Source organism: Penicillium verhagenii (assembly GCF_028828195.1).
Source record: "Penicillium verhagenii strain IBT 33310 chromosome Unknown utg000003l_segment0_segment0, whole genome shotgun sequence".
Taxonomy (NCBI): Eukaryota; Fungi; Ascomycota; class Eurotiomycetes; order Eurotiales; family Aspergillaceae; genus Penicillium; species Penicillium verhagenii.
Window position 1 is genome coordinate 224,493 of NW_026643167.1, and position 27,620 is coordinate 252,112.

A 27,620-nucleotide genomic window follows, 5' to 3' on the forward strand; every position below is an offset into this window, starting at 1 on the left:
CAGTCTATCAACTGGCGTCGACGGTGGCCTTGCAGCCATGGCTGCCTGGGGTCGCTAGATAAACTTCCGTGCCTGCTTTAAATCGTTTGATTCTCCCCCTATAATCACTAGCTCTACTGCCGGCGTTTCGCCGCTCAATCCTGGTCGCTGTCATCTTGTAGTGCCCGCGTGATCGAATTCATCGTTTCTTCACTGTGATCTAGATCGTCGCCCAATGTCATGAGGACCGTATTTGTGCCAATTTCGACCGCTGTATTGAAGCACAGCGCAGGGGCCCCCTGGCGCAGACTTTTATCAGCCCAAGCCACTGTATGAGTGCACCTGTTTAATTTATTTCCCCGCTCTGCCACTGCTTTTGTGCGGCAGAACTTCCCGAGGGACACTCACGACCAATTAACCACGTCGGAATTACTTGTGCTCGGGGCGGCGCGTAACATCATTCCACCACCGAACAAAGAATTAACCAATAGAGAAGATTATACTGGCGCCGGCACGAAATGGACCGCTGATCCTGTGATTGTCACGCACGGATGACAAAGTTTTTCTATATTAAATTAACCAGTGGGTTCTAGTAATGACGAATAATGTTTTATTTTACGGGAGTCCGTGCTCAGTTGCCATACGAATGCTGCGCCGTCTGTGGACTACGTCGAGCCAGGGGCCTGCGGCGCTATCTAAGCTGCAGAGAATGTGATCAAATCTTAAGCGCTGTAGCAATTGGGGAAACCGTGAATGACCATCGTTCAATGCCCATGGCTTTCATCCCGTTTCAGTTGCCGCCCGTCGCAGTGACAAGAGGGGTTGGCGGTTGCAGACAAGGGTATAAATATTGGGATAGCTTTAGTAGAAAAGTCCTACTCTACTACAGAATCAGACTCCCGCTTTCTTACACACTTTGTCCTATAATTTTTCTCCTTCGAAAACATCTCACACCCGGCTTCATCAATATGTGTAACAACAGTTACAATCACCTCATACGCTCGGAATTCGCTGACGAACCGGAGCCTCAAATGCCCGTTGATGAGAGCGGGCGAAGTATTCGCTGTCAAAAATGCGATAAATGGGCGCTGGCTGGCTCTCGCTTCTGTGAAGACCGTGAGTACTCAAAGATCTTTAAAATCGCCGGAAGTTTAGGAAAATATTGAGATCTGATTCGTTATGCTTAGACCAGGAGTAACTAGGTGCAAGATACTTCTCTTTGCCGGGAAATAACAGAACCTGGTAAAACAGCTGCAGGAGAGGCATTGCGATTGGAACGGGGAAGTGACTGGCTCCAGGAGGGATCTTGTGGAGGAAGAGAGGGGCGGATTATTCAAGATTTACTCTTCTTCGTATAAGAAACCACGTACTTAAATTCATTTTATCAATATACAACTCCCTGGAAAAAAGTTGGAATATACGTATGCCACAGCATTAATTGGTCCTAGGCCCCGGGCGGTGTCTAGTATGGTAACTGCGTGACGATCCAGACACCAGAGACCCCACACCGTCGAAATTCGAAATTTAAAGCTGGTTACGCCCCGCAATGGTGTGTTTATTCAATCCCACTCCACCAGATCTCCCATGCTTGACAGATTCTTTTCTTGTGATTACGCGGGTTGCGTGCTACCGAGTACACGGGGTCTCGGTCCCTGTGAGCGATGCAGTCAACAATTTTGCTCAACCCATGGTCGACCACCATCTCATACGTGTGAGGACACGGTTCGTTCCATTCACTTGCTTGTCCTCGGATTGACTCGGAATTGACGCCCACTAGCCCCTCTCGGATGATCAGTTCGAAGCCAAAGTCCATGGGGAGGTGAAAAACCTTCGAGCAAAAATCAATGACGGTGCTGTCTGCGAGAGAGCCTCGGAACTAAATGGTGGCCTCAAATGCGAGATTGAGCATCCACCCGCATGGGGACGTGGGGCACTCATGGGCTGTGCTAATTATCACGCCCGTATTCGTTTTGCCGAGAATGGTTATACTTGGCTCATTCGAGTGCCTCGAATCAACAACAACATCCCTCAACAGCTCATCGACTATCTTATTCGCAGCGAATATGCCACTCTTAAATTTCTTGAGACGACCAAAGTGCCTGCCCCTCGCGCATTTGGGTATGGTATCGCTGGTGACACGAACAATAGAGTTGGTATAAGCTATATTCTCATGGAAGAGATGCCTGGCAAACCTTGGAATCAGCAAGGACCACGCGGCAAGCGTTCTGCAGATAACAAGGACAAGGAGAAGGTGTGGAATGGACTGGCAGATATTCTCATTGAGCTTAAAAGCCATCCATTTTCCAAAGCCGGTTCTCTTCTCCCAGGCCCCTTGGCTTCAAAACCAATAGTCTCTGCCATTGCCAGTGAACGATTTCTTGTTCTGAGCCCTTCTGGGCCCTATGACAAAGCTATCGACTATTACTCTTCGTTTGTGGAGCAAAACATGTCCCTCATTGTTGATGGTCAGCTTTTCCCATCATTCCCATTGAATGCCTATCTCGTATTTCTATACTTGAAATCCCAGATCCAGGATTTTTCACCAAAGTCGAATTATAGCTCGGTTAAAAACACGGAGCAATTCTATATCAAGCATGTGGATGATAAGGGAGATCATCTAATGGTGGACGAAGAGTTGAATATTATTGGCATAATTGATTGGCAAATGGCTCGGGTGGTTCCTGCCGATGAGGCTTTTGGGCCCTCTTTGGTGACAGCAGAAATGGGCGATATTTATAACGGCTTCCCATCCATGACTATCCATGATCGCGCGTTAGCTCGCCTCTTGAAGGAGAAAGGAGAAGATGACTTGGCTGATATCATGTGCAAAAATGAGCAGCTGCGAAGGTTCTTCTTTGGCCTTGACGTGGATTTCTCCTGGGATGAAACACTCTTGTTAATCCGAGGTATCTGGGCTACATTTGGAATCGAGAGAGACACAGACTGGAAATCATGGAAGAGGGAAATGCTGCAACATTATGTCCATGATGAACGTCTTGAGAAGATCATTGATAGGTTCGGATTAGGCCCGTGACAACGACTCGGCCATGGAAATGCTGTCTTTCACCGGGTTTGACGTAGGCACTTTTCCGAGAGCTCACTTCGAGCAGTGAACCGTCCAATAAACAAGAGTGTGTACATGAGCATTGGAAAAGAGCTGATTTGATTTGATTCGATTTGATTTACTTCTCATGCTTTTAACGAAGAGTCGTATGTAGCCCCCTAGCTTGTGCGAGTACGCTTGGCTGTCTTTGACTTGCCCAATTAGGAGATCAGACCTCGGTGCGTGGATGGTGAGGATAAGATATATTGCTCCGGAGTACCCTTAAGAATAAAAGTAAACTTGTTCAATTGAATAAAAGTAGACTGCCTTTTCAAGTAAATCCGTCATCCATCTTCATCATAGGTACCCTCAGACTGGAATTGTAACACTTTGATGCCATCGGATAATCGGAACTTGAAAGGTAACCGCTTCAGAGTACCGGAGAAGTCGCAATATCGGCGGCAAGATATATAAATTATATAATGAAGCCTCTATCTTTGCACCTTTCTACATGACAAAAGCGCAACAACGCTCTTCAACTGCGAGATCCTACGTCTACCACAGATTATCCATTTTGGCCTTTGTCACGATTGATTTTCAAATCAACTTTTATCTTTCATCTTACCAAGTAGTAAGAATATTGACCACGATCGCTGGAGATCTTACCTTACTTTTCAGCCAATATTTCTGCTTTCATCAACCATGCCAAGAGCTCGCCGGACCTGCCGGCCATGTAGAAAGTCGAAAAAAAGATGCGGTCATGAAATGCCTTCTTGCCAGAACTGCGTTGAACGTGATAGGCCTGAACTGTGTTCATACGAAGAGGTAAGCCAGCAACCATCCAGACGACAGAGAAAAGAGGGAAGGTCTCGTCCCAACGACCAATCGACACAAACCGAAGAGCCATTCAACTATGCAACAGAAAGAGAGCAAGATTGCAGCGGATCAATACAGTCCGCTATCCAGCACACAGATACAAGAGACCCGCACTTCGATCCAACGGCTTCCACACAGGAGCATGCTGAAACAAAATCGATATCAAAGGGATGTCATCTGGACTCTACTAGACCCGTAGTGGACAATGGCCATCTTCCGATCATTGCCAACGCGACTCTAACGCATGCTGAATGGATGAGGCCCTACTTTGAAATGAGTCTTCCGGTGAAGTTGAGCTACAGCAAGACATTTGAGGCGCTGTTCGCTGACAAATGTGCAGACTGACCTCCCATCCCGCGTCACGCTTCCGCCTCTGGTCTCTGAACCAGCTGCCATTGACGGGGGACCGCACAAAATTCACCAACTCTTGTTGGTACTGAGTTACCTCTTCGTATCGGCAATGTTACCTGAAGATAATGGGGCTTTATGGCGCATAATCTATCGGTGTGAGAGGGACTGGGAGAGAAGCTTCGTTCAGCAATACGTTAGAAAACTGTGGTGGCTGGTCTCTCCACGTAATGCTTTGACCCAAGCGGAAGATCTACATAGCATGTCTGTGGAAGATGTGGAGTCACAAATTGCGTACCTCCTGTTAATTCTGGGACAGCATGCGTCGCCAACATTGGGCTTTTTTGACACATATCAACGGTCATACCCACCATACCGGCCCTTTGGGGTAAGAGCGAGCATTGCCCTGATTTGCTATGCTTTTATGAGCATTCGCGATGCGCAAATTGGAGGATACCAGTTCAAGGAGATCTGGATACGTGATCAGGACTTCTTTTCCACGATGATCTCCCGCCTCCAGCATTCGCCACTCTTTCCTGCAGAGATTCCAGCGCATCAGCTGCAATCGATAATCCTTAGCCTTCAAAGGGCCCTCCAGCTTGAAGAAATCCGCGTTGCTTCCACAAAGCCTCAATCAATCTGCATTGGAAGTGCTTCGGAGTGTTTAGAGTACTACCGCCGAGCATTCCTGTCTTTGGACCCAATGCTGTTATCGAGGATCCTGACCACAACACTCGCGATTGAGCCGACCGTTGGAATCAGGGTCAATGATATGGCGAATCACTGTGCAGAAGTCTTTCATGAGTCATATACAATGAAGGATTTGGAAACAGCTTTCAAAAAGGTGCCAGGGATTTGGCGATCAAAGTCTGATAGGATTGTCGTCGCAGAAATGTTTCACGTCAAGGCATTCGAACAAGCATGTCAGCATGGCTATCTAAGTGAGTAAATAGTCATCCAGGACAGGATAAATACTGATGATTATGATCACCATAGATGACAGGTCTCGCGTTTTGGTTTTTCACGTATCCCTGAGCATTGTCGGGTAGACCTGTGTTGCTCATGTGTCGTCTACGAGTAGAGTTAATCATCAAGTATCAAGCTCTTCGGGTAGTATAATACGAGTATAGAAATGGTCTGAATATTTTTTGGGAATCAAATAAGCACATTGGCAATGGAGACTGGGTGTGTGTCGCGGTGATCAAACCTTGCTGTCAGTTCTTAAAGAAGATCCCTGACTTTATGATACTCTATGCGAAATCAACCCGAGCAATAATATTAAGCACGCAATTCTCCATTGGGTGTCGGAAATATAATTCTATACAACATAAACCTTTACCACCATCTGGCTCATGAGAATATGTGAAAAGGTACAAGTCATTGTCGTGCAATGTCACCGCTCTCCTAGGCCGCATCGCCGAGTGGCCACCCTTGAGGCGTGAGCTGTCCTCGAAAGTTAGGATCATAGACTGAAACCGCCTTGTCCAGAGTGGCCACATAAAGATTGCGTCCTCCATGTGTCCCGTGTGTGGTGTAATGCGCCTTGAGGTTGTCACTGCGCCAGAAGCTGCGTTGACATCCAGGAACCCAGCAGACGTGGAGCCGTTCTCCTATATGTTTTTTCCGATGACGGCCGAGAGTTGCTTGGCGCTTGAAACCCTGATTGCAAGCTGGATAGTCACATTTGAAAGGGGATTGGGAGATATCAGTCGTTTCAGGAAAGAGGCTTAATGTGGAAGGATTCAGCGTGCCGTCTGGGGTAGCGGGACATTGATCATGGTCATAGCAGGACTTCGCGGCGAAGAAACTTTGATCGGCATACTCTGAACCTTTAGGGCACTGCATGCAGCAGGCGTCGGTCTTTTCTGGTGAGCAGCATCCAGCATTGCCATTCGCATGCTCAGAGCAACCGGCAGATGTCCCTTGCAAAGTCGCTTTGAAAAGCTCTGCACCTGCAGCACTCGGGAACCAAATGATCACGCTCCGGCATTGGGAGGCATTCAAAATTCGGCCCATAGCGCAATTCGGGGCTCGGCAACAATGACTTTGAAACCCGCTCGTTCTGCTCAGCATTTGATATATTGGGACGTGAGCATCAGTTGCACCCCCGTCTCGGTCATTCTGGATGTGAACTGTGCCTGGACTTTCAGCACAATCAGTGCTTGTGGCAGAGCGTGATTCGCCGATCTCGTAGAGCGAGGCTATGCCCCTCGAGAATAAAGCACTATCCTCGCACAAGTCTATCTCTGAGAATGCAGTTGGCTGATTGCAGCTCACTGGATCTGTAGCGTATCCTAGCGACATATCTCAAAGTATAAATTGCAGACTGGAAAGGCACTGTAGAGATAAGATTCATGCATTTAGCGCAACAATTCACTCCTTTTGGGTCCTTGGACTTGCAAGTTTATATACGCACAGATGACCTCCTTGAAACCACTCAAAGGCCGTGACTGTGATAAAGAGCTCACGTTGCCATGAGCATTTTTCGAGTCTGAGAACGACCGCAGGATGCCTGGTGTGAAAAAAAGAAAACCCACAAAGATGGGCATTTCACCAGTGCAATCACTCCTACTAGCTTCTGAGCCAAATAACGCATGTTTAGTTGGGGGATGGATCCATGGCCATAGATTCCTGGCAAAGTTCAATGTTGAAGTTTCATCACGACCTCCCACTCAGAATTCGCCTTGTCTCAATAATAAGCGTGCCGGAATCAACGTTTGAAAAATTTTCTCTTCGAAATGTATTTTCAACACAGGTTGAAATGATTTTGGTTTGCGAACAAAGTTCTCGATTTACAGTTATAACCAGGACGCGACGAAAAGCTCACCATTTCAGGGGAGACGCCAATGGTGGTCGATACAATGAATACGTTGACCAACCAGTGAAAATGGCATTTGCGAGTCAGATTCACTAAGCAAACTATAAAGAAAGCCCATTCGGCGTGAAAATTCTTCCTTGTCAAGATTTCAGCACATTGAACGCAATGGAGGCCACCGAACCTATGCAAAACCACAACAAGGAGCAAGACTCTCAGCCGAGTGAAGTACTTCCCCAGAGCGATGGACTTGTTCCCCAGCCCAAGCCTAGTTCTGAACCACCACTGGTAAGTAAAGTAGAAGACCAAATGATAATTGCCATGGCTGACTACTACTGATAGCAGAAAGTAACCCCGACAGACGCCTTGCTTACTGGGCCCTTTCAAAGGGTATTGGAGGCACTGGCAGATATCGAGCGTGGCGATCCGAAGCTCGCATTCCAAGCATCTCGACCTGTTAGAATCTATCAACGTCCCTGGGAGTCTTGCGTGGCGAAGCACAGCGAGTGCGAGAAATCAAGTGAGACCAATCAACGCGTGAAACAGGCTGGCGTGAACCTGAGTATTGAGAGCGACAGCCTTCAAGCTCGACACGACCAGCAAGTAGCCCGACTGCGCTTGCTCGACCAGGCTCTGAGCTCGTCTCAGGAGCACATGACTGGCATGCTCAATCAATGGAGTCAGATCCCAAGAGGTGATCTGGCTGATTTGGTCGATGTCAACAGCACTGAGTGAGGGAGACCTGGGTTTTGCCCAGTCGTGTATGTACCGAAACACGATTTGATTTAAAACATGTGTGTACGTATCAATTTCAATGAGATAATCTTCAAAAAAAGCTCCATTACCAAGAATGTACATTGAAAGTGTCGCGCAAGGACTCATGTCAGAGGTGACAGCAAATAATTGAAGAAATTTCTTTCCTAGCAACAGAAGAGCTAATCGTGACTCACGACTTTCATTCATACACGGATCTAGTTTGAATGATAGTTTCCCACCAAGTTATCTACAAAAAAAGACGGATCTAGGATTGGCATCGTGGGAAGTGTAGCTAAAGGGGAAAGAATCGAGTGACTAGCGTACGGCAGGGGCTCCATGCGTGGCCACAAGGACAATCGGAAGCGGGAGGTCCTCGGTGCAGCGGGGCTTTGCGCGATGATATCGAGCATCTGTCCCCGTACTCGGCGTAGGTTACCCATGACTGTCTCCATTCGGGGCAGGAAAAACATGTGCTCGCCCATCATGTCTCCAGTGATTAGATCGAGACGGGTCAGTCGAAATTCCACCCAATGTATCTGCTCGGAGAGACAGAACGCTGACAGGTGGAGGAAAACCTCCTCAGGCTGGGTTGAGAGTGCAAGAGGGTCGGGGCCAGTCCAGTTGAAGCCAGGCGCATGGTCGAGTCCAAGGTGAAAGCAGCATTCGACCAACAGAGGCGGTGGAGCGTCATTTCTGACAAACTGGCGGAGATGGTCGAAGTCATGGGACCCATGGTCAGTGGCAAGACAGGGAGGTGGTGTCGGTATACCAGAAGACTCTCGCCAGATTGCGTGAAGATCGAGGTCGAAGTCGGATTCTGTGATATTTTCAGCATGTCTTTGTCAGAAGTTCTTGTAGAGCTCTTACCATCATGTATTAGAGAGGTGGCCATGTTGTATGGGTCTTGCGCCATAAATGCCAGGTACAGGAGATCAGTTGCTGACTTGCGATATGGGATGTTTTGAACGAACAAAATCGGAGGAGGATGTCAAAATATATATAATTGGACCATGGCAGCAAGGGCGATGGAAAATTCTAGTTTTCAAAAGGCTAGCAACAAGTTACCACATCATTGGTCAGAATTGCTTTTCCTCAAGTTCAACAGTACATAAACACATCTCACCACCGGTGGCATTGACAAAACATTCCAAACTGTGAATCATCTAGCATTGACTGCAGGTCACAAACTCCTTGTCCAGGCATTTCATGTCAAGTAGTCGGTCTTGCCAAAGGCATATCGGTCGGAAAAGCCGTTTCACCACTCGCCTTCAGGACTGCCGCGATGCCGGCGTAAAGTTCATGAAGCACCCGCTCACGACTCCAAATCAACAAGGCTTGCTCATTGCAGCGCTGCACGAGGAGATCGTTCTCAACCTCTAACCACTCGTTGGATTCTTGGAGTTCCTGCTGTTCTTCATCCAAGTGAATCTTGTCGGCCGATTTTACGACATAACTGTTTCAAAGACAAAAGTAAAAATCGAGAATTCCGATGATGGGCATGGCAAGATCCGGCTGGCTGTGGAGGACTTGCATCAGCTGCGTTGTCAGTGGACCAGCCGAGTGAATGGGATCCTGTGAGTGTATGTTTAGTGATGTTCACCAGCTGCTGGGAAGAAATAACCTTGAGAGCAATCAATGCGTGACCTGCCTCTCGTTCGCAAACTTTGACTTGAACGTCATCCATTGGTAGTTCGGACAGTCGGCGCTGTCTTTTGGCGGGTCGATATGGAGAAAGAGAAGGTAAGCGATCCATTGGGTTTTGGGGTGGATGAAAAGTATTGAGGTACACAAGTAGTGAGCTACTGCGGGAGTATTTATACAATGAGCGAGGTCCAGGTCTAAGGAATGGGCTTGCTAGGCGACCAGTAAGGGTGTGAGAAATTTCAATAGCATTGAGTTGATTTGAGAACAGTTGAAGGATTATCTGTTGATTTTATATCTTAGGCATAGCCTGGTGAGATGAGCAAATTCGAAGTCTGTCTTATTGGGTGCAATCACAGGAACAGTCCAAGTGAACATTGTCATTCCTCTATACATATCAACATGTTGATTTTGAATTTTTCCAGAGGTTGGCGCACGCGCTCTTTCAACCTGTTTCAGCTCTACTGCACACCTGCCTGAACTGCATCGAATATGCACCGAGGTGACCGCGGCAGCTTTCGAGCATCCGTGCCACCAATCTTGGTCAGGATCGATTGTCGAATAGAGTCGTTGTTTGCAGAGTGAAGGGCTGCGATCATGCTTTGCCGTGACAATCGCCCATCCAGCAAAAGTGCCTCGACTACATTGAGGTGCGCTCGTTGCGCCGCGAGAGCCAAAGGCCCCTGACCCGACCAACTTTCCTGATTGAGATCAATCCGATCATGACGTAGCAGAGCCCGGACCAGATCCAAGCTGCCATTCCGCACGGCGATGCAGAGCGCTGTGTCATGACCCGTCATCGTTCGTCGATTGATCTGCAGACGGTCGCCCTGCTGAACTAAGAGACACACGGCTTCCACCTGGTCACTTTCTACCGCCTGACAGACTGGCGGATGCCCCAGACCACTAGCAATGATATCTACGCGGTCTATGCGCAGCAACACCCTCATCGCATCGACACGTCCATGAGCACACGCGAGAGCAAACGGCGACTGGCCCGCCGCGCAGCGACCGACGTCAATGCCCGGCACGGCCACAAGACACTGTAGTGCCCCTGTGTCCGGCCTTAGCACAGCATGATGAAGGGAAGTCGAGGGTGTCTGGGTATCGCCGTGTCCCCTCACGAAATTGAGATTCACCCTTGGCTCCTCCAGAACTCTCTCAGTGACAGCGTCGCATGACAGGTATGTAGACAACCAGAGCGGCGTGTTCCCTGCCAGATCTTTACAATTCACGTCGATCTGTGGATGGCTCAACAGCAAATCCATGACTTGTCGGCTCTGATTCCGAACAGCTAGATGCAGTGGTGTGTCACCGTTGCGGTCGTGCGCTTCGAGATCGGTGCGCTTCTGTTTCAGCAGCAGCCGAATAACATCCATGGACCCGTGAGACACTGATTGATGAAGAGGCAGCTCATCGTGATAGGCGAGATCGAAGTCGATCGGAAAGCGGGAGTCAGGTCCCCTCTGGAGCGTTCTCATCATGGAGGGCCGGTTACTGCGGCATGCCCAGTCCCAAGGCGAGTGACCGTGATTATCTTTAGATTCAAGATCACTGCTTAGAAAGAGCAAGATTTGCACGAGGCCAATTCTCCCGGCCCAGACTGCTTTGTGAAGCGCGGTTTGACCTTCTTGGTGTCTCAAATTCAGTTTCAAATTTCGATGGGCATGTGCCATTTGTATGACCGCTCTGCAGGTGTTGTACTTGATGGCATACCACAGAGCGCTTTCCAAAGTTGTGCCATGGAGGTTGATGTCTACCCCGGGCGATTCCAACAAGACGCGAAATACATCGGTGGCACCGTGCTTCAATGCTCTCATGATTGGGGTTTTGCCACAGAAGAACGTATTGACGTCGACGTCGCGTTTCAGCATAGCCTTTGCCAGAGATACATTGTTGGTTTTGGCTGCCAGATGCAACATTTTGCTGTTTCTGTATTGCATTTTATACTCGAGAAAGGCGGGTTGCAATCTATTGTATAAGTTCTTGCATGATTTTCCCAGTGTGAAGATTGCTTTTCCATCCAAATGTGATGCGATCATCCGCAGTATCCCATTTGGGAAACCTCGTAAATGCGGCTGTAATTGTAGATAAGTATCAAATTTAGCAAGTCATTGGAGAATTCATGAACGAACCATGATGTGAGAGATGCTAAGAAGAATTGCACACAAATTGATGAACAAGAGCTGATGTAGAGGATGATTGGGGTAGAAAAGCAATTTTATATAATGCTCCCTGAGCATCCACATCCCTCAGCTCTGAAGCAAGGGTGACCAACGCCGCCAATGGTCGGCTGGGACAATGAAGCATAAGCACGATGGGATGCGGTCGTGTAGGTCCTAGAACCCTGGTTAGGGGTCCTGGAGTCGTTCTTAGTGTTCCTAGGATCAAGCTGCGTCCCGGGAGCGCTCAAATTGTCTCCAGGAACACGTAAACAGCTCCTGGACAACAGACTTTTCTCAATCGCGCACGAGACCTAGCATGCCATAGTGATTGTGAAGAGGTAAAATCAGGTGCAACGTGGGCCTCAGTTCCCTGGCTGAATCGTGTTGCACATTCTCAGCTCTACCATCCTCTGCATTGAAGGGCATCGTCTAGAAGCCAGCGATCAGCGACGACCCTGCCAGAAGTATGCAAAGAAAACGCATCAGGAATGCTCTGCGGCGCCATCGTTTTTCCACTGCTGAGAGCACCAGTATCTTGGATCGCTATACAAATATATTTAATAAAGCACGCTCCCAAGTCCAGTCACTCAAATAGTTGACTTCTCAATCCACATTTGGTCGTCCGCACACAGCTGATAGCCGTTAGTGGTCTGTGAATTCGCATTGGATCACTTGGTCAACGAAGCACCTGTTGCGAGCCCACACGACAGGAAACAGCCTCAAGCATCCAGTCAATACCAAAAATACCGTCAAAGGCCGTCGGAATGACCGACTTTCCAACGAACACATTCGATCTGGCCGGACTGCAGTCTTCACTCTGCACACGATGGCACCGAGATCGACTCGGGAATCCGGAGTCTCTACCTACTAACGCCCTCAGTGACCATGAGATACTCACTCACGGCCCTTCATGGGTTGCTCCTTATATCACGACTGCGATGCTGCGAGTAAACAATGTTCCATGGCGCGTGTCGCCAGCCCAGCCAGCGATCCTTCCATTCTTCACAAATATATGGGCAGGGGTGCAAGACTTGACGATTCAGAGCGTCACCTCCAATGATCCAGTCGACAACATTCACTGCCTGTTTTGTTTGGACGAGGAGGGCGATCAAGTCGATGAACGCGTGATCTTGCGGTGCGTCGAGTGCCGAAGCTTATCGCACCTGGCTTGTACGGAGGAGTGGCTGAGAAAGCGCCGTACAGGACGTGGCTTTTCGTGTTGCATCTGGTGAGTTCGGTGTTCATTGAAAATTCAGAATTGGTTTGCTGACACGCGTAGCCCAACCGAGACCACCTTGGACGCTCTCTACCGCCCGCCGCGGGGCCCCTCGCTGCGAACCGCAGAACGCTCCGGAGGAACCGTCGCGACGGTTCGTCACGACTCAGCCGTTGATATGGACACCGCGCAGCCACATATCGATCTTATTCGGACGAGAGCATCACCTTCTTCACGCGAGACGAGGCGGCGTCGTAGGACATCGCCGGGCGCAACACATCGTCCTCGCCGGTCGGCTCGACTACAGAGAAGGTCTGTTGTGACAGAGAGCTCTCACGCCCCTCTCACGCGTCGTCGGTCGGCACGACTAGGCTGGATTTCGAAATGGTTGGAAGAACTAATATGATAGAGTCAAATGTCGGTCATTCCTTTGCGTCATTGATGTTGAAGTTTGAGTAGTCTAAATTGTACCAAAGCTAGATTAGAACGTACGTAACAATCGAATTTCCATTGTGGTGTCAGTCTCCCTACTCAATTAGTTCAAAAGGTGCGAGACTTTCAGCCTTTTGCACGACTCTAGATACAATGTGTCACTCTGGTGAGCCGGGGCCGCGGGTTCTTCGTGTTTGACGATAACGGGCGCAAGCATGGTTAGATCGCATGAAGCCAGACTGCTGTCGTGGATGGTGGTGCCAGGGATCAATGTCTCCGATGGCAGGCTATAGATCGCCGACGGTTCATTCACGCAGAGCATCGCATAGTATGCTGTATATTGGTCGACTTCTGCGAACACGCACCACTGAGTCGAACGAGAGACCAGCTGCTGGCGGCATCCACATGCTGCGGAGCTGATCGCAGCCGGTGGCTCAGTCTGACCACACATGATTGGTGGGGTAGACCTGCCCGTTTCGGAATGAAGGAGCTCCGCGTCAGCGCCACAGTCCCCTGCATGAAGGACGACTTTGTATCCTGGCTCACCTTCATGGGACTGCATTGCATCTGCTGGAGGATCTTCCCAGGTGACCAGCAGACCGGTGGCATGAGGGCTGATTTGAATGTTCTGTGGAACCCCCTGCAGCAGGCGTCTAATGTGGCGCATGTACCGGTTTTCTATAATGCGTGACATTGGAAATGCTGTCCAGACCGAAGAAATTGAGAGGATCAGCAATTCCTCCACCACTTCTTGCCATGAGATAGGTGCATTCTGCCCATCGTTGGCCATTGGGACCGCATTGTGGCATGGGGCCCCGGGGTCCACACTGTCCAATTTCCACCAGCGATGGGGAATTCTCAGGGTCTGGTCTGCAGCGTGGTAAAAGACATCACGTCTTCCGGCCAGGTCTTCGACATAGAGGACTTGCATTCCGCGGGGGGCGTTCAAGAGTGCCAAGCAGGCCCTGAACGCCCGGTCGATTGTCTTTGCAAAGGTCGTGTCGGGCAAGGCGCAGATCGCCGCGTCTTTGAATCGTTGCTGTTGCTCCTCCTCAATCGTTCGGATGGGTGTCGCGGAGCGGAGGAGTTGCCAGAAAGTCTTTGGGAGGGGGGTCGGCTTCTTGCCTGAGCATACTCGGATCGCGTTCGCAGCCTATCTCGAATTAGCCTATGACTCATCTGAAATAGGTATGCACTGACCTGCAGGCTGACTTCCACACTGTGAAAGAAGAGCTTCTTTCTAGAGACACACAACATATGCTCCCAAATGCGAAGCCTGGTCGATGGCTCCAGAAGTCTTTCTGCCTGGTCCACATCGCCTTACTTTGTGTGGTTCTAGACCATGATAAAGTTGAACCTTACTTTGAACCATTGAATGGACCAGCAAGGCATGAGACCAAGATTCGATTCAAAGAAGATAGCTTCTAGATCTTTCCATCGAGTGGGTCGACAGAATGGTCAGCCAGGTACAGTAATGTGGAAGTCCCCCAAATGGTGGATCGTGAATCACCTTCAAGGCATTTGGGAGCAACATTGGTAGCCTTGTGCTTTGCGCTCTCAAAGCGAGTCAAAGTCCACTTAGGACTTGAGCCATGCACTGTACCAAGGCAATCAATTATGGCGAGAATATGGAATTAGATCTTTCCCACGTGCTTTTTTCCCCTCGAAATAGCTAAGCTATGAAAAAAGTCAAAAGAAGTGATTGGAGTTGGCTTCTAGCGGTTTACACAGCAGCAAGTCATTGGTTTTCGTTTATACACAGCCTCTCTTAGGGGAACCTTTGGAGACCTTGTATACGCGGCATTTATTATTTTTGTGCGGTTCTCTGTCATGCAGCAACAAATGCATCAGGTCTACATATATGCTGGATCAAGAATATTGACGGTATTTTCTGTCACACTAACAGACTCCTATTTCTCGGCGTGAATACACAATTGTGACTTTGGGCTCAGAAGACTGGTACTACTAGGGTTGCTTGGCAGGGTAACAGACTTTTGTGCTTCGTTGCAGATCATCTCTCAACAACCTTCTCTTGCATTAAAAGTTACGACTTCCCAATCTTCGTTACAGAAAATCATTCTACTTTCACTGTTCTACCACAACACCCCTGTCAAGATCTCTGATAACATGGCAACACAATCAAGCTCCACCCCAAAGAAGTTGGACATCAGAAGCGGACCAAGAATGACGCGTGCGAGGTCCCGCATCAATTCTCCCAGCCCTGCTTCGTCGGGGGTCTCTGAGTCTCGTGCAGACTGCTCGTCTCTGCATGCAACCACGAAGCCATCAAAAGTCCCGGTATGTCGTCTTTTTCGATTCCTCAATTCTTGAATCACCCATCACGATGCTGAGTACTACTGATACCACACGCTTTCGGCTGATCATACTGTTTAGGGGCATCTCGTGTCAAAGAGCGACCGGAAGAAGAAGTCTAAAGCCATCCATGCGAAGTGCTTTGATGAGATGGACAAACTTGGTCGGGAGCTTCAATCGGCTCTTGCGGAGAAAAACGACCAAAAGGCCTACGAGTCTCAACTGTTGCAGAAAATACAAGCCACTAAGGCCGAAGAGCGCGTGAAGTTGCAGCAGGCTATTGTGCTGAAAGAAAACGCTTTGACTGAGAACAAAAGACTTCGGAACGAAAACCGTCAACTCCAAGAGCAGGTAGAACTGTTGAATGCTTCGACACAGGATAACATCCCGTGGAATGACGTTCAGCCGATTTTGCATCAAACACATGGCGAGCTAGTGTCCGCGACCACGCGGTACTGGAACGCGATCGACGCTCTCCAAAACCGCAGACTAGCGTCCTATCTACCCAGCTCTGGGGTGATCCACGGAAATTGGACGGAGCAGTACGGCCCGCTAGGATCTTTGGGACACGAATCAATTCCCGGGTTCGCCGAATCGGGCAATCCCTGTTCGAGCAATCAGCAAGAGCCTGGGGCAAAAAATGTGTTTGATTCCTTTGTGTGAAGCAATTTGGGGTCCTTGTGGGTCCAATCCTGACAAGTGGGGTTGCGTTTTGATGTCAGAAATTATGACGCACACAACTATCTCCCGGTCGTATCACCTGCTTCATCCTACAGCTTAAGTACAATCATCCTTGCCATGTAGACGAATATATACCACTTTGAATAAGGAACTTTGGATGGGGATCTTTCAAAAAGTAAAGAAATTAGATGAGTCTTTGAATCAGTTCTGTTCAACGCCAAGAGGGGCCCGTCGCCTGGGCCCGTCCGCCCGGTAGATCATGATCGCCGTTATCCTAACGCTCTGGCCTATCGCTGCTCAGATGCTTGATCCAATCACGGTAAGCCTTGGCAACTGGCATGCTAGATGGTCTACCACTGAGCCAATTTTAGCAAAGTCAAATCAAAGGGTTGCCACGCCTCATTTGATTTTTAATTACATACCTGGAACACCGAATGTAACGTCAAGGATTCTCTATTGAAATTCTGGACAATCATTTGCCAGGGTGGCCGCGCAGGATTCCAAATCTTGCTTTTGAGTTTTGAGTGGGCAATTTTAGTCGGTGGGCCGGAATACACTGACCCACCGGCACGATAAAGCTGAATTTGCACGTGGCGAGACAGTCATCATCATGGATCTGGGAGTATGTACATCGTATGGTGTGCCAGTGGGAAAATGGACCTCTCAGGCGCGGTGCATGAACATAGTATGTGTTACAATGATGTACGATACAATTCTCACATCAAGTTGCTATCGCGCACGGCAGACAGTATTTACGACATGAATACATTCACACTGCGAAATGGTTTATTTGTTCCATGATCATCTAAAAACCCTAGGTGGAATTGCGAAGAAACACTTATTTGGTAGTCTGCGTCAACTCTGTGTTGGAACAGTATATATGATTCGCAAAGCTTCACCAAGCGGGTTACACTTGTACATCGATGACGGGCGAGAGAAGATGACATTTTCAGTCAAAAGAATTTGATAATCGTATCTAAGGAGATCTTACAAGCTTTGGCAACATCTAGTCACGGCTTGATCGTTGGTAGAACTTTTTGACCGGTATTGGATTCGTCAGGCTTCCACAATGCTCATCCAAGACCTCGAGGCCAACTTCCGAAGGCGGTATCGTTGGGGTAGAAGTCTGAACGTACAGGCTACCAACCCAAGCAGGTCAAGAAAAGATTCGTCATGAGACTTCGGGACTAAGCCAAAATCAGAATAAATACCAATAATCCTGGGAGCGAGCTTGCTCCTGGGGCTTTCAATTTATGTCCTGGTGCTGCCAGCCAGGTCTCGAGACTAGGCTGGCTCTTCTAAATTTCCTCTGTAGTAACGGCCCCGCACAAATGCATCATGGCTCTGGCTATATATTTGACTGAAAGATTCCGGTGCCTTCACATTATCCAACAGCTCTCTGGATCTTCGGATTCCGCAGACAACGCCACGAAGAAATACCTGTGTGACCATGGATACTTTCATGGCCAATCTGTCCCCGGAGGTAGGAGTCGTTCTCCAAGAAAACCTCTCAAACATGATCGTCATATCTATGCTCGCTACTGCCATATATAATGCGATGGAAACGATCTTCCTCGCATTTGACATTGTCAAAAACTATCGCACTCTCTACTTCTGGAGCATGCAGGCCTCATGCTGGGGCATTCTTGTGCACGCTGTTTCTGCCATCACTTGCTGCACATTTCAACAATCCACACTGCCGACGTCCGTGTTGTTCATCGTCGGGTGGTACGCAATGGTGACTGGTCAGGCCGTTGTAAGCTACTCTCGTCTGCGCCTTGTTGTTCTTGATATCAGCAAGGTGCGATGGGTGCTCCGGATGATCGTCGTGAATGCTTGCATCCTACACGTCCCTATGACAGTTCTGTTTTTTGGGCGTATCAACGGCGATCTCCGCTTTCCTCGACCAGCTGCTATCTTCAATCGCATCCAATTGGTCGGCTTTTGTGTGCAGGAGGGCGTGATTAGTTGTGTCTACATACATGAGGCGATGCGCAATCTGATCTGCGTCGCCAGACTTCGCGGCCGGGAGCAACCTCAAGCCACCGCGCATCTACTTGGCATCGGCGGATTCGTGTTTCTCCTCAATATTCTCCTCCTCTTGACGGAGTACCGGCTGCATTTCATACAAGTCAGTCTACAAGCTGTGATATACAGTATCAAGTTGAGTCTGGAATTCGTGCTGCTGTATCATCTTCGCACAGCAATGCATGCCGATGCTCTAGGTTTTCCACCGGGCCGGAGGCAAGGACAGTCGTCGTTAAGTGATGCGGATTTCTTGAACACGACCACCTCGCCCACAGCCGTTGCGCTGCAGGTGATAAGGCCATCTCCCGGTGTGATAGTGGGAGACCAGGATCCTTGTCACTCTCATTCTAGCAGTACGGCTGAATATCACGAAGCATTGTGTGAGATCTCACACCATCCGTCGGAGATTTGACGAGAATATGTCGACACAGCTTGGCTCGTCTGGGCAGTTGCCGTTACTGACCATCACCGCCAGTCATAGAGCATCAAGTCACCAGCTGAACGTCCGAACAATTCATCACATTCTTGCTCCACCATAAGCTGCCGTGAGTGGAGATAATAGATACCAACCATCATGATGGGGCTCTAAACCTAGCCAAGGGGGCATTGTCCTGGGACACACGACCCAATTGCCTCCCATCTTACCAGGGCATGTACGTACCCAAGGCTCTGAGAGGATACCCAATGTCGTACCCTGTCCTGGAGAAGCTGAAAAATCCTGACGTATGTACCGCTGAATCTATTGATATAAGACTTTGCAAGAATTGTAGTGAATAATCACACATCTTAGAAATCATACTCGTCTGATTTGATCGCTTCGCTCCAATTCGACGGTCGAGGGTCTCTTAAGCGAACTCGACAACCTTACTCGGCGAGGCTATGAGAGAAGTGTACTATTGAGCATTCCGGGGAAGCGTTTTGGTCTAAATTATAAGAAAGCCAATTCACCTTTACGCATGAAGGTGAATCCCGATTCGTGACCGTCAATCGCCCTCACAGCAGTCTCTGAAGTGTTCAAACCCCACCTGAAACGCCTCGATTTTCTAATTTCCTTGTGGTCCACTCATGCCGCTGTCTTGGTTTGATTGATCATCAAACATCCACTTTGCTACAGTGATACGTTGGCGACTCTTGCCTCCACCTTCGAGTTGACGAAAGGATTTAAGCCAGGTAAGCGTAACGTGTGACGATCGTGGCCCATTGGTCACCGTTCAATCAGCTCTGCGTTTAATGCGTTTCACCACTATTGATTTCATCATCCGTCCGTTGAACAACTCACCTTTTCCTTGAGTCGTTTCGCTTTAAAACCCCTTTCTAGGCGATCCGCCTTTGAAAATGTTCTGCGTAGCGATCCAACATAGTCCTCTCCGGTGCAAAACAGACTTCGAAGACTATTCCATACTTCGAATAGTAGCGCAACACGGTCTGTCGTGGGCACTAATGCTCGGTGGAATATTGATGCCTTGGAGAGGAACTTGTGTTTTTGCCCACTGCTTCTCTGCTCGTTCGGATTGCGTTTGAACCCAGGACTCCGTTTCAAGCAGTCGAACAGGACAGCAACAAGAGACGGGCCAATCCACTCGCGGAGAAAGAAATATCACGACCTTGCTTGACCCTTCCTCAATCTCCATAAGTCATGGACGAGAATACTCGAAGCTTCCTGGCCCAGGCTTTGCGGGATGCATTGGCAGCATGTGGTATTGATGATGAAGGCTACATTGATTCTTTCATTTCTCAGTTTGACGACTACGGTAAGTTGTCCTTCAAAATACTTATGTATTCGTGCTAATTCTCAATAAGTCCTCCGGGCTCATAGAGCCACCGCTAGGGGCAATCTGGAAGAGTCACGACTTCGAAGTAGCAGCTCTGTTAATCAGAAGCCTGCGGCAACATCGAACCAAGGCCTTGGAATCCATCGGCCTTTGCAACCGCGGAAAAGAAAGTACGCCATTCAAACAGGCGCAGCGAATGCAAAAAAGCAAAGTTCAAAAACTGCCAAGCAAAAGACTGCTGGGCGATTTAAAGAGAGCGGTGACATTTCCACCACTTTCCACACATTTGACAGGGATCCCGCAATAGCCGGCTTCCAGGCTCCGATTTCGTACAGTGTCGATCAAGAGGAAAATCATCAGCTTGTTGAAGCCTACACCACGAACTACGAGAAGGCTTATTTGTCACCCGTACTTCAGGGGCAGTGTAGTGAACACCCTGTGGCTGAACCTCCAGTTGCTTTACCCGTCAGCGATTTTCCGTCCTATCAGTCAGACTCCGCCTATACGGTAAAAGCATTGGCGTCGGTATTATTCGAATGTCTAAGGGTGAACTCGGCAACAGCTCGATATGAGCATCAAACGAACTGATCGCAAACGAGGATTGACCCTATCAAGATCAGGAACTACGTTGATGAGATCGCGGAATATGATTATGAAAAGGCCGTCAGAACGGTTCGAAAGGACACTGCTCTCACAATGGGCCGAAGTGTTCAGAGCCGGTGCAACGAGACCATCTTTTGGAAAATCATCCTCAAAGGTGCTGCGCTGGTTGATGAAGCAACACTGCCGTCCGCGAAGGGGCCTGCGGATGGATTCACCATGGCAGAAAAGGCTGCAACGAAGAATTTCATGGCGGTTGCTGGATACGGGTTAGGAGCTGAGAACCAACGACAGCACCGTATTTTCTGGAAAGCCCTCTTCCAAATGCGCGAAGCGGGTATTGAAAAAGTCCTCTACTACCGCACCAAGGAGTTTGACAGCTATTGCAAGGGGTACCCCAAAACAGCAGAAATCTCGCTTGTGGATACAATCATGTCGTGGGAGACTCAGTATAGACCTTTTATCGAGCAGCTGGAGACACGTGTTCTCAGACTTGAACGAGGTGATATGGCGCGCTTCTGCGACCTTGAATCTCCCCGTGTCATGGAGCGATTGGAAGTATCCAAGTCCTCTTGGAACAATGCTGGAAATAATTGGGCTTCAATCAAGGAACAAGAGAGCTTCCAGAACCAATATCGGCACGCACTTCCTGCAGAATTTTTACTCGAATCCCATAATCACCAGTTTTTGGTCCCCGAATTTGAGCAAGACAAGTCCTTATTCGTCTTTCTCGTGCCTCAAGGCATTATGGCACTGTCCGTCTGTTCTATCGTCCCGGTCTGTGAAGGTGATCTCTTAGGGATATTTGCTGGCAGTGTCCGCTTCTCGGAAGAGTTCAACGTCGAAAACGGTATTTGCAGTCCTATCGATAATCTTTGGCTAGACTACTCCCAGATCACCGGTACCTTGAATCAAATGCAGGTCTCCGAGCCTGGTGCGCCTGCAAACGTCCGTCTTCACTGGAACGTCATTGATGAAGACCTCGGGACAAATCACTACACTTCGTGGAGAGTATCAGTGAGAGCCACTCGGCCAATCAGGCCATTTTTTCCTCTAATTCGTGCGACTTCCAAGCATGAGCAGTACGACATGCATTTGTCTCCTGATAATGCGAAGAGAGCGTTTCTCGCACGTTGCAAAGATGACTGACTTAACCCCAGATTGCCCCCTGAGAAACGTACGGCATATATATCGAGAGCTAAGCTACCGGGTGGCCGTGGAAAGACGGATTGAAAGAACATATTTCTGACAAATTGTGGGATGCTGCTGCTGTGGCTAGTCATTTTTGCGCTGCTGGAGTTAGATCAGCATTCATCCTTGGCAATGATTCAAATTTAAACCAATCTTTCTTTTCCATTTCAAATACTCATAATAACATCAGTTCGGAAAGGCAGTATAGACAGCTTTTAGGTATAGCACTATGCTCATTGGGCACCCTTTGACCATTCAACTCAATATTTCTAGGGCTCCAGTGGTAGAGACTCACTGTATGCGACAATGAGCATCGGCTCACGTCCGGTTCATTCTGTCAATGATCGATGTGAGTCGTCCCGGTAAAGTTGAAGTAAAGTCCTTAGTACTACAGTGAATGTGGTATAGCTACAGTACACTCAGTAAAAATCTTGAGTGGGCGATGGATTAGACCCTGAAAATTCGATCATCAACGAGTGAGGCGCGCCGGTGCAGATTTTCGCAAATCACACCGTTTCAAATGTTCAAAATGCGGTCGTTGAGACCAGGTTAATCGTTGATCAACACTCTTGAGGACAAATTGGAATTGAATGAGAAATATTCAATTTTGAAATATGTAATTCATTATTATTTCTTCATTTCAGCTTCAGGGCATATACATTCCACGCTTCTTCTTCACTGGCCTGTACTGTGTTAAAAAGTGTTGCAAAGGTTTTTTTTTTTATAAACATTCCAAGGTCCTATTAGAAAGCGTAACAATGAGTCGTGTATTAGTCCATCGTAGTCAACAATCTCCCCGTGTAGTCAACCTTTAATGAAGCTTCACTTCTTCGCCTTCGACTGATTCGTGTTCTCTGACCCACACGGAAAATGGTACCCTGCTGCGGTTAGTCTCCCGCATTAAGGAAGTTGCGCGTTACACATACCTGTCCAGCTTTCTAGGTCATTCATCGATCTCGCATATCGTGCGAATAATGCACCGGCTTCAACTTTCCTCGCGTTACCATGCAGCTTCCCGCTCTTTACTTTCTTCCGGTATCTCTTGATATCCCGACAGATGTTGCGATAGTCCTCCTTCCGTACAGTCAGGGTGTAGTCCGGTGGATCTTCCGGGTCTCGATGCAGCAGTTCGTGCATATTGAACCCCTTCAAGGTTGCCACGACCACGCGCCAGTTTTCCACAAGCTTCTTGGGAAATGCCATAGCATCGAACAATTGAACGTACGCTTCCGCGCACTCTCGATCTACGCACATTAGTAACTAAACAGAGTACTGTAGCTTTTGACTGACATACCATGCACGTGAACCATGTTGATTGCTTGGAAGAGAGTGGGATGCACCAAAATTGCTTTACTAGAGATTGTAAAGCGCTTCCCGGGGTCTTCATAGAACTAAAACCCCGGAGGCAACTTGGCCACTTATATTCAAACACCGAGCAGATCATACATCGAGCCGTATTATCTGGGTTGCCCAAGGCCCTCACCTTTGGGCCTGAGAGTGTACCGGTGACTCCTAAAGCTGCTACGTAGACACGCAACAAATATTCGAAGTAGCTAAGGCTTGCATGGATTCGGAGGGTCTCAGTTGCTGTGGACTTCTATCTAGGTCCCTGAAAGCAGAGTCTCGACACCGGGATCAGGGGTAACGGCTCCAGGATTTCGCTTAAGAGCTCCAGGAGCAACTTGGCTCGTGGGATCACAGATTGCATTCCCATTTCCGATTCAGTCTTTTGCGGGATCACTGGGTGGGATCCCAGGAGCAGTCATCTCGTAACGCGCTCGGGCCAGAAGCCCTGCACGTGAAACGACGTGCCTTCAAGAATACCTCACCTAGATCTCCGAAAGCGCACTGTTGTTCCTGAATTCTGAGGCGAGCTGTGAGGGGATCACGTATCTGTTGATGAGGAGCGTGTCTTTTACATGAAGGATCAATATTAACAAAAGGTAAAATCGATTCTATACAAGACGTAGCGCGAGGAATCATTCCCATTGGATCCCCGAAAATTAAAACATGGCTGTTACGCCAACCGTACAACCATGTATAGGGAATGCGGAAGAGGTGCTAATGCACCACCGAAGTGCCAATCGATACATCACATCGCTTGTCTGCTTACGTACGTAAGCAGACATCACCTCAAAGGAGGGGCTGGATCCTCGGAGGAGGACCAGCGATTAGTCTGAATATCATCATACTCATATCAGGCACATCTCACATTCTTCACTCGTATTCTTATCATATCAGAACACCCTCAGAGGGTTGTCCTAACACGCATGTTCTCAAGTGGGAACTTGAGAGGTCCCATGCTGCCATGATACTCAAAGATTTGGGTACCATGATTTTCTCCGCCGAAGCTCACATGCATGCCCCCAGAACTCGTCGCATAATGGGGCCCACAGTTCCTCCTCAAGACATCAAGAACCGCTTGAGAATGGTATATAGCCGGCCCGGGCTGCTCCGCTTGGTTCCGATACTTGGATCTTTTGTTGCCCAATTGCTCCATGGCCTCCGTGACCTTTTGCAGCTGTGAACTTCTGTCATCAAAGTCCCTAGAAGGCCGATGTGGTTAGATGAATCATACTTCAAGTGTCAAATAGTAAATCTAAAACATACATCAGGGCTGCGCCATATACGCATTGAAGCGCCAAATGGCAGGCGATAAGTCCATCGTATGGCGACGAGATTGCTAGCGGAGTAGATAAGAGCTCGTAGCATTCCATGATACAGCAATACAAGAGTGAAAGAACATTGAATGTGACCCCGCGGTCTAAAGAGCCCCATTGGTCAGGCTGGAGGGATTTGAGGTTCAAAAGAAGACTTCCGAGCTGTTCCACAACTCGAACAACTTGCGTATGCTGAGATACGTCGTGCTGAATCATGTTTAGGTATCTTTGAGCTTTGACGAGAGCCTGGTCCAGAGCTAGTCTGGTAGCAGCATCGATGCCACCCCTCACTTTGGAAACGGTTGTATCCTCGGAATGAGTGACTGAGCTCGGTTCGGCACATGTAAAAATGTTACCAAGGTTGACTCCCACCTGGAGGTAACGATTGTTCGAGGTAAAATTCATCGACATTTCCAAATGACAGCACAAGCACTTGGATTTTGGTGTCAGGAAATGTGGGACCACTGGGTGGGAGAATGTATTGGTAGATATTCCGCCCAGAAGATATGCAAAAAGTAGGACGGGGTGCATGTATTTATGTGTTTCTCCACCCACGACCTCGCGTCCGGGCCGAATGTTCTTCCATGATGTGCGCCAATGTGGCATTGAGTTCTGTCACTCGCGGGATCGTTCAAAGAGCTCCCAGGACCAGGTCTATCAACAAATGCCCACTGGGCCACAAGTCTGCGCGTGAAACTCAAGTGCCTGTCCCAAGCACACCTCACCTAGATCCCCGAAAAGTTCAGTCTGGCCCTAATGACTCAAGAGCCCCAGGAGCATAATAGCTCCCAGGACCGGTCCAGATGATCCTAAAGCCGATCTTGCCGAAGATGGGATAGGTCTTCAGGGGTCTGGGACTGATTCCGAGTTCAAGTATCCATCTTCAGTTGCGCGCTGGGCCGTACTTCCTCGTCAATTTTGTCTTGTCACTCAAAACTATAAATGTATTGTCCTTTTCCCTTATCCTTTGATCTCAAAAATCACCGCTGCAATGACTACAAAAACCTATGATTATGTGAAACTGCCTCCACTGGACCTGGCTGTGGAGAAATCCATATGTTTCAGCTGCGTAAGTCGCCGGAGCCAATCTCCGCGAACATCATCTCATCTATACCTCTAGGCATACTTTCCTTCCTATGAATCGAAGCTCGACGAAAATTTATACGGGGATCAATGGACCGACTTGGAGACGTGTGATTTGCAGAAACTCTCTTGGGCATTCGTCACTTTGCCTGACCAGTCCCTTCAGTGGCTGCTGGAAATAGGAGTGACCATACGCTATCAAATTTCCCTCACCCAGCATCAAGTGGCTATGAGTCTCTGTGAAACGCCCTCCTTCTTGATCTGTCCCCTTTTCGAAATTGCCTGTGCTGGCGAGGCTTTGTCGCAGTCTCCAATATACCTGCAGTCACTTCTTCGTGCCAACACAAACATGGTGCCAACACGAACATGAAATACGAGAATCTGCAATGGCTTAGATTTGCTGGGGATTCTAACAGCTCGATTTTCTATGTGGGGGAGGCCTTGCACTTCAGAAAGCTTTTGAATGCACCTGGGAAATATTTGCGTTCCTAGCGCTTTTGGAATTCAGACGGGCTGTGTTTCCTTGTCTTGATACATTCAAAACGACTCTAGTTTTCGATCGCCAAGTCTGTACCAATGGATACTGTCTTGTGAAAATCTCATTTCTACATTCTGGAAATATCAGTCCCGAAAAGACGAATATCAGGTATAGAATTATAGTCATTGGGCGCCCCTTGATCATTCAGCTCAGTAGTTCCACGGACCCAGTATTCGAGACTCTCTGTATTCGACAGCTGGCATTAGCCGAAGACTGGCTTGTGGTGTCAATCGATGTGTGTTGCCCCGGGCGGGTAAAAATAAGAGCCGTAGCACTACAATCGATGTAGCATGGCTGCAGTACACTCAGTGGAAATCTTTTGAGTGGACGATGGGTTAGACCCTGAAAGTTCGATCATCAACAAGTGAGGCGACTTGCTCAACGCACAGCATGATCGTCGGCCTCTGTTCTGAATCAACAGCCAATACTGAAGTTCAAATAATGGTGACAAAAGCGCATGCTGTCGCATTCGAGCGTTAATCGCTGCCCATCGTTGAAAGTACGGTCGTTGAGACAAGGTTCAACGTTGATCAACGCTCTTCAGACAAATAATAATTAAATAAAAGATTAAAAAAAAAGAAATTTGCAAATTATTATTATTTTGAATTATTATTTTGAAATTTCAGGAAATCACTCGATTGTACGATTCACCTTGGCCATGACCATTCACTGTTCACCTGCCTGTTGACTTTTCCCGAGCCCGTCACCTCAGTAAGACGAGGTTCAACAGGCCTGGCTTTGCACAGGCAACTTCGATGCCCCCGAAGACAATCCCCCCCCAAAAAGTGACAGATCAAAAAGACTTCACCGCGGCAATACAAAGCAGGCGGTAACAAGACCAGTCAAAAGACCTATAAATATGGGCTCTTCCCTCGGTTCTCTGCCGAAACAATTCTCTTCCTGACTGCATCTGACGGATTCCGTCTAGCCAAAACCAAGGTGCCTTCCTGCAGCAGATTATAAGTCCCTCCTCTTTAAACCCAAAGGCTTGCTATTACTGACACCCACGGTGGCCACTCAAGCCACCAAATCACCTGCCTCTCTCTACCCCTTGGTGGTTCATTCCACTGTACCCGTCTTCGTGCCTGCAGGCCAGAGCCTGAGCCTTGACTGGCGACAATCCTTTGGTGAGTGCTGTATTCATGTGCCTTGTCGAGTGGAGCTAACAATGTGACTACTGACTAGCTTCTTGACCACAAGATTGCAAGTGAGGCATCCTGCAGGTAAGTCCCGTGTCAGCCCCATACCCGTTGGCCAGTGCTGAAACGCCCAATCTTACGACCAGCCAGGTCTGAACAATAGCCCCAAGTCAGGACTCCAAGGTTATTCAACTACCTGCCAGTCACACCGAAAAGAAATCCTCATGAGACCAAGTTCGGTTCCACTGCTGTCATGTGCTTGTCAAACAGTGCCTCCAGCGAGATCATCGGCAAGATCAACAGCGAGATCTCTGAATATCGAACACCGCCATCCTCGAGCCCTT

The 27,620-nt window shown here is 48.5% G+C and overlaps 5 protein-coding genes across 5 annotated transcripts; 2 read left to right on the forward strand and 3 right to left on the reverse strand.

Annotated features, from left to right (window-relative positions):
- Positions 1 to 1,563: 1,563 nt before the first annotated feature.
- Positions 1,564 to 3,013, forward strand: N7466_001490 (uncharacterized protein; the record flags this gene model as incomplete). The annotated part of the gene is made up of 2 exons (XM_057160888.1): positions 1,564 to 1,701; positions 1,757 to 3,013. 2 exons carry the CDS (start codon positions 1,564 to 1,566, stop codon positions 3,011 to 3,013), a joined length of 1,395 nt encoding a protein of 464 aa, XP_057024173.1.
- A 10,361-nt stretch (positions 3,014 to 13,374) lies between these two features.
- Positions 13,375 to 14,528, reverse strand: N7466_001491 (uncharacterized protein; the record flags this gene model as incomplete). Its single annotated transcript, XM_057160889.1, has 2 exons — positions 13,375 to 14,424; positions 14,484 to 14,528. The coding sequence occupies 2 exons, from the start codon at positions 14,526 to 14,528 to the stop codon at positions 13,375 to 13,377; spliced, it is 1,095 nt and encodes a 364-aa protein (XP_057024174.1).
- Positions 14,529 to 19,929: 5,401 nt separating this feature from the next.
- Positions 19,930 to 21,814, forward strand: N7466_001492 (uncharacterized protein; the record flags this gene model as incomplete). Its single annotated transcript, XM_057160890.1, has 3 exons — positions 19,930 to 20,044; positions 20,094 to 20,586; positions 20,665 to 21,814. The coding sequence occupies 3 exons, from the start codon at positions 19,930 to 19,932 to the stop codon at positions 21,812 to 21,814; spliced, it is 1,758 nt and encodes a 585-aa protein (XP_057024175.1).
- An 864-nt stretch (positions 21,815 to 22,678) lies between these two features.
- Positions 22,679 to 23,166, reverse strand: N7466_001493 (uncharacterized protein; the record flags this gene model as incomplete). Its single annotated transcript, XM_057160891.1, has 3 exons — positions 22,679 to 22,734; positions 22,783 to 23,100; positions 23,151 to 23,166. 3 exons carry the CDS (start codon positions 23,164 to 23,166, stop codon positions 22,679 to 22,681), a joined length of 390 nt encoding a protein of 129 aa, XP_057024176.1.
- Positions 23,167 to 24,104: 938 nt separating this feature from the next.
- N7466_001494 (uncharacterized protein) lies at positions 24,105 to 24,927 on the reverse strand (the record flags this gene model as incomplete). Its single annotated transcript, XM_057160892.1, has 2 exons — positions 24,105 to 24,402; positions 24,467 to 24,927. 2 exons carry the CDS (start codon positions 24,925 to 24,927, stop codon positions 24,105 to 24,107), a joined length of 759 nt encoding a protein of 252 aa, XP_057024177.1.
- Between the last annotated feature and the right edge of the window lie 2,693 nt (positions 24,928 to 27,620).